General features: G+C 39.1%; 1 protein-coding gene across 1 annotated transcript; it reads left to right on the top strand.

Annotated features, from left to right (window-relative positions):
• Window positions 1-3,412: 3,412 nt before the first annotated feature.
• Window positions 3,413-6,247, top strand: LOC110053311 (neuropeptide Y receptor type 2-like). The gene is made up of 2 exons (XM_089279536.1): window positions 3,413-4,144; window positions 5,757-6,247. Exons 1-2 carry the CDS (start codon window positions 3,413-3,415, stop codon window positions 6,147-6,149), a joined length of 1,125 nt encoding a protein of 374 aa, XP_089135662.1. The 3' UTR covers window positions 6,150-6,247.
• The last annotated feature ends 766 nt before the right edge of the window (window positions 6,248-7,013 follow it).

Raw genomic sequence — 7,013 nt, 5'->3', positions numbered from 1 at the left:
TATTCCTTCCCTAGTTGAATCGTCATCCGTTTGTTGTACGTTATTCAGGTTATTGATGGAAAAAATAATTATACTTTTGAACCTTAGTTCCTCTATTCTCAGGGGATGGGGGGTGGGCTTACTTCTTTCGGAGGTCGTTACTTACGGACTTTTACGATTCGTTGCGTGTACGAGCCATTGGCCAAGCGATTGGCCAAGCCATTGGTAGCCGTGCATAGTCACCTAAAGCACTGACAATCCATCTTAGCTCCATGTACTAAGTTTCTCCTCGCGCTTTTTTTTTTTTTTTTGCCCTCGGCTGTGTAATTGTGCGATATTTTCTACACAATAACTTCAATTGCCGAGCATGATAATACTGCACGTGGCTCCCTCTGCCAACGACACACTCAGACAAGTGTTCCAGATCATCTGGGTTTCTATTCCTTAAGATCTGTTTTAGATTGATTAATCAAACGCTCATTTACGCCCGGACAAGCATCTCGATGCAAGCTCGGAGTTTATTGGGATGGCTTTCATTGGGTAAACAAGTACGTCTGCTCGCCGCGCTCAACATCCATTCGTAGGCACTTTGGTATCTTTACGTTCAGTTCGTAGATCTAAACTTGGTTCAGGGGGAGAGGCAGAGGAAGGTTCATGTTTAATTATCGCACTAGTACGTTTAATTTCCTAAGTTCTTTCTGTCTTAATTTCAAGCTGTGAATGTTAATCTTAACTCTCTATTTAATTTAGGAAACTGCGTAGAGTTGATTAGAATTCGCTATCTTAACTAAAGTATTTTCACTGAGCTCATATTGTTGCATTGTCATATTGTAAGTTGACTTATAAAGGATGATATATAATTAGCAAGTGCGTTTGTAAAGTTTTTTCGATTACATTGTCGATTACACCGACGATTACGAAGATTAGTATTGTCGAGTGAAGAGTAAACTAGCTACTGTTAGACAAAGTTACGTCTCTTCCCTGACGTCCGTAGCGAAGTCCATTGAAGTAGATCCTCGTGTACCAGGAAATCGTGACGAATTTCCACTCCCGCAAGCAAGCAGTGCTCTCAAGAGTTAGATTCCCCCAGTTTTTAGTTCATGTGTCCTTCCAGTCAGAAATTTACAGTGTTTGCAGGAAAAACCTATTGTCACATTTGTCAAGACATTTTTGTGCCTTGTCTTATGGTTTGGTAATACAGCAGGAAAAAGCCAGGAGAATGTAGAAACTATATTAGTCTACAGTCCTTATATTAATACGTTTTCCATCCCTGAATGGTCCTGAGACCTAAAACTGTGTTTTATAATAATCAAATAAACATTTCTCTTTTTTGAACGATGAAAATCAATTCCTAACTGTTTTAGACGATTGTAATTAATTTCTAAGATTTCTTTCAAACTTAAGGAAAAATAATTGGCTGTTAGCCATAAACAAGCTAAAATATTAACCGTTAGCCGTAAAAACCAACACCCCATTGAGACTCTTTTATAAAATCTAATTTGCTACTCAGTTCATTTTACATAAACAATAGCGTGGATACTTTATGATTACTGCGCCTGTTTCATTTGTCTGTTTTTGGTTTCCTTTTTGTCCACGTGTATATGTGTGATAGCTCCCGGTGCTTTTTAACCATTGTCATATCGCCAACTCGGGATAGATTTGCTTCTTATGGTTTACTCTGGGTGAAATACTACCTGCTATGGTTGTTAAACATTAATCAATATGTGTAAAATATTGTTACTAAACATGTGTTGTTGTTGTACACAATTCCAGCAAATTCTGAAGCAGAGAAAAGGCGTTTTTTGTTGTAAACCTTCGAGATAGTCAGTTTGTTCAGTTGTTGCACAAAGTTTACTCACGTTTAACGTTTGTGTACTTTATGCCGTGCCCATCATATATTCGCGATTTGTCGATAAGAAAAAATCTTGCGACATAATCAATAGACTTACAATATCAGCTTTATGCACAATTCTTATGCGATCTGGTCGCGCATCTCGGAAAACAACAGCTGGAAAAAAATTCACATTATCACAGAAAACGCTTATCGGTAGAACTCAGTAGCTACTAACCTACTATCATGATTTTAACTCCAGACCGGTTTCCCGCCTTAATCATAACAATTACAATTTCCTCAAATGTGATTGGTGCATAAACTGGTACATTTTGCTGTAATTTATCTGCAAAGTTGTAATCGGACAGTGTATTCGGACATTTGGCTGAAATCGGACCCCTGTAGTCGGACAGTTACATGAGCCAATCATTGTAAGTCCTCTCCACTAAATCCACCAATCACAACATTGATTACAGTCACTATAGTAACCAATTCAAGAGATTGACTTAGTAAAATTGTGGAGGTTTAGTTTGCGGTTTTTGTTTTGAAAGAAACTTGACAGCAATATGCATTTTGCAAGCTATTCCCAAATTCTTAATTATGATATTTAAAATGACTATTAAAAGCTATTTTTCAAATTGTGGGAAATTGTAATGGTTATGATTAATTGGTAACAGGACATCGTGCTATCCAATTCAGTCTGTAATCATACTCGTGATTAACAAATCGGACTTCCACTTCTCCATCGTCCGATTTTCCGTGTTAATCACTCGTATGATTACAGACCGAATTGGACTCCACTCAGTCCTATTACCATTATTAATTGGATCTTTTAGTAGTTTTTTAAAAACATTTAGATTTATATATATAGTCGTCGTAGAACAAGTCGAGTGTCTGTAGCATAAAAAAATGAAGCTCCAGTAACAACTTGCTCTTTTTAAAGCATTTATTGCTTTCGATTCGTCAGTCAATATTTTCCTGATACTTCATTCGTAAAAATTGTCACGTATCTAAGAGACGGATTAAACGTGTCAAGAAAAACAACGTAAAGGGGTCTGATGTATCACTGGCTTCTCCGAATTTACATTTGTATAAGGAGTGTAAGGTAATCGGTTTAGAAAATTAACAGAAAGAAGCCGAACAAAAGATCATGAATATTGAAACATTATTTAAATTAGTCAGCAAACAGCATTTTAATTTCCTAACGAGGTTTAGCCTTTACAAAATAACATTTACATATTTCATCATTATGGTTCGTTTTGCGAAGACTGGCCTCATAAAAGACAGCACAGCTATCCCTTTCTGCGAAACGTTTAGAGTCAAAGTTTACTTTTATCCTCGTGAAACCTGTTTCAAGTGCCAAATAGCTGCCATCTGCACCATCTCTATTCCAAAGAAATTATCATTAGAGTGTTTCGAGAGCTTATGAATATCAAAGTCGATAAGGTGACAAAGAAAGTCTCTTGGATTAAGGAGGGATAACCACAATATATTACCCACAACTGGTGGCAGTGAAGTTATTTTTCTGTGGATTTTTAAGAGTGAAGTTTTAAAGCAAAAGTGTTAAGCTTAAGGAATTGGCAGTTAAAAATCACTTTTACCATGGAATTCCAGGAACATCTTATTTGGAACGATTCCGCAGGCGACACTTTTAACGCCACAGAAACCCACAGCTTTCCGACGGAGAGTTTATCGTTCAAAATTTTCAAACTGTTTTGTTATTCTCTCGTCTTTCTCTTGGGAGTCGTTGGAAATGCTCTTGTGTTCCGAATGGTGGTTAAAAGAAGGAAGCTTCGAACTGTAAGCAACATGTTCATCTGTAATCTGGCCGCGGTCGACATTGCCGTCTTGACCGTGAATCTGCCATTTCGCCTGGCGTACCAAGAAAACTCATACGTTTGGCCTTTTGGTGCAGTGTTATGCAAGACAGTTCCAATGCTGACTTACCTCTTCATTACTGCGTCGTCCGCCACTCTTGTGCTAATGACTATTGACCAACACAGAGCCATAGTAAATCCCCTGGGGCCAAGGTTCACCATCAAAATCACTAAAATCGCGCTGTTGTTGATCTGGATTTTCTCCACCCTCATAACTCTGCCGTTCAACTTCGCTTTGACTGTGGTTGAGCGTGAAAGTGGCCACCCCGTTTGCACAGATATTTGGCCGAGCGCTCAATTTGAACGATTTTACTTCTTATGCTTGTTTGTAATACAGTTTGTGATTCCAATGGCCATTATCGCATCATGTTATACTCGCATATGCGGTCATCTTAACTCAAGCACAACACTGGGCCGGCTCAATCCAACCAAGCAACGATCAGACAGAAACAAAAAGGTAAAATAAGTTTAATTGGACACTTTATTAGACCTCGGTACCGGTCGAACCCCTATTAAGCGGCGACCTCTATTAAGCGGTCAGTAATTAAGCGGCCAACCCCTTTTTAGCGGCCACTATCCCTTTCACCGAGGGTGGCCGTTTATCAGAGAGGAAAGTCTTAACTTGATTCTAGTGGCCGTTTATCATGTTTATATGCGGAATGGATAAGAACAAATTTTTCCCAAAGACCATTAGGCCAGTTTTCTGAGAGACGCCTTTGCCTGAGCTGTAAAAGAGGAATTTACTTATTCAGCTGTGGGTGGGTATCTTAAAGTCGCTTTCAAAATTACAATAGACTTAAATTAGATTTAAAAGTAAGATATTACCATGGTTACCATGTTCAAAACATTCACCTTCATGCCAAACAAACATGAAGTCCGTTCTTTCATAGAATTTTCCTCTCTTAAAAAAGTGATGTTGCCGATACGTGTTCTCTTATTTTGGAGATACATATCAAAAAAATTTAACTGTTTTTTATCGAGTCGGTGAAAATTTATATCATTCAGACAGTAAATAGCTCTCAGAGTATAATAGAAGACAAAGAAAACAAAGGAGGATCTTTCAGTAAAACTGCCCATTTGATATTGTCAGACGGGTATAATGACGCGATTCGCACTAAATAATAAATTATAGCAAGGTTGAATTTTAGCTATTGGATGCAACGGCGGAAATGTTCGGAGAAAATCAGCATAAGAATCATACAATACTCAGCTGAATAAACGGATAGCAGTAGCTGATAATTTTCTACTGTCGCTTATATTGGCTGTGGCACTTCAAAAGAGTGGTATTTACCTTATCTTCATTTGATAAATCTCTGGAAGGTGGACAGCGTTTTCCCATTGTTTCAATCGAGGTCTTTTGTTGTGTAGTAAGATAGAAGTTTAATTTACTATCATTCAGTTGTATAGTGTTCGTCACGTGGAGTTATATTTAGTTCGTACCGCAACACCGTGCTTTAATTTTGACCTAAAAGAGAGGGGAGTTATTTTTTTAAGATCTTCTCCATGGGTGCAAATGCGCGGTCATGTTTCGTCGGAGATGAGCATGAAGCAGAGAGAGAGCGGTGCTTGATGGTAGCTGGCCCACAACTCCAAGCGCTCCCCTTTTCACTAAGGAGTGACGCCCGGTTACGAGGCAGCAGGAGACGTATTTAGTCAAATCGTGACTAAGCCAATCATTACTCTTTTATTAACGCACCTATACAGTAGGTATGTAAGCTGCGGTTACGAACATCTTATCGCAGGTTTGCCATCGAGATAGAAGAAATTGGGGATTAGGGTCAGGGTCAGCGTTAGAAAATGGTAGCATTTATAGTTTACATGCTGCCATTGCATGCAGTGTTCCGTTACATTTCATATCGTAGTATCATTGTTACTCATTTTAAGCTGGACTTTAGTCACGTGGTAGCCACTAAAGGTTGTTGTAACTTGCCATTCGGGACTATGTTCCTGTGAGCCTTCGTCTAACAGCCTTGACCTTTCGGCTTTGTAGCAAAGCAACTGGTATCTTCGACCTTACTATATGTTTTTGGAGGTATTTCACCCGCAAACTGTGTTAAACTTTTTTTCAGGTGATTAAAATGCTGATCGTCATAGCTGCTGTCTATGCTCTTTTTACTCTTCCTTATCACGTGACCTGGTTGTGCGGCGTGTTTGGTTATCCGAACTCCGTTGCTAAGAAACTTTGCGTTCTTCTCGTGATTGCTACAAGTGCTGCTCATCCGATCATCTACGGCACACTAAATCAAGAATTTGCTAAAGGATTTAAAGCGTTTTTCCGATGTTTAAAAACGAAGCAATTAGGAGAAACTCGTCAGAAGACGTTTGAAAGAAGAGTGAAAAATAAGACGCTGAACAAGACATACCGATTTTCTTGCCCAGTGACGTCGAGGGAGAATGGCGACCGTGAACTACAGCCTGCAAAAAATGAACCAGTCGTACAGGATATAGTTACGTGTCTGTGACGGACACGGGTACTTTATCCAAAGATTTTAACTAACCTCGCATAAGGTGGCTGCGCCCGCAATACGAGCGGCAGTCAAGTCCAAGTTGTCCTACCTAAAGGACATGATAATAGTCTTTTTCCTCCCAGCAAGCAAAGATAAAGACAATGCTTAAGTTACTCTGGCCTCTTCTAGCTCGAGAACTCTGGGTTTAATTTGACAAGGAACAACATCTTTTTTTTTTCAAAATAACACAGCTATTCTCCTACTTAACGATACTCGACGAGGGATGAACGAGTTTCCCCTCGCGGGCGACCCATTTTTTAGCGCCAAATTAAAACTTTGGGGCACAAAATGTCGACAAAATGTTTAATTTCATATTTTCCACGTTCTACAATCTGATACGGGTTTAGGCATTGTATATATTCAATACCATCTCCAGTGAGAAAAGCTGATAGACTTCAGTGCCTTTCTCGTCCGTTAACAAACATTGACGTCAGGACACGGCACAGTTTTTCCCGCCTGCTGAATCCTGATTGGTCAAGCAAGGAAGGAAGTTACAGTTTGATCTTTGTGAAGAACAGGATCAACAGTGGAAATAGCAATCAAACGCTTACCATGTGCAATGTGTTCAAACAGCTGAGAATTTCTCATAATTTTTCTTTCTTTACAACTAATTAATTGGGGTTGAACTGTCTGTTACACTCGCTCACATGTTGACCTTGGGCTACCTGTGGTATAACGTAACAGACAGACCTGGTCGGTGAAAACCAAGAGAAGAGTTGAGCTATTGCTGTGATCCAATATCTTATGATATATTTCATAGTCTTTCGTAATCATTAGTTTTTAGGCACAAAGTTAGCTGGTGTCAGTGATGTCTTTTAG

Source organism: Orbicella faveolata, unplaced genomic scaffold, assembly GCF_042242905.1.
Source record: "Orbicella faveolata isolate gen_17 unplaced genomic scaffold, um_ofav_v1 contig_12, whole genome shotgun sequence".
NCBI classification, from domain to species: Eukaryota; Metazoa; Cnidaria; class Anthozoa; order Scleractinia; family Merulinidae; genus Orbicella; species Orbicella faveolata.
This window is presented reverse-complemented; position numbering and strand designations above follow the sequence as displayed.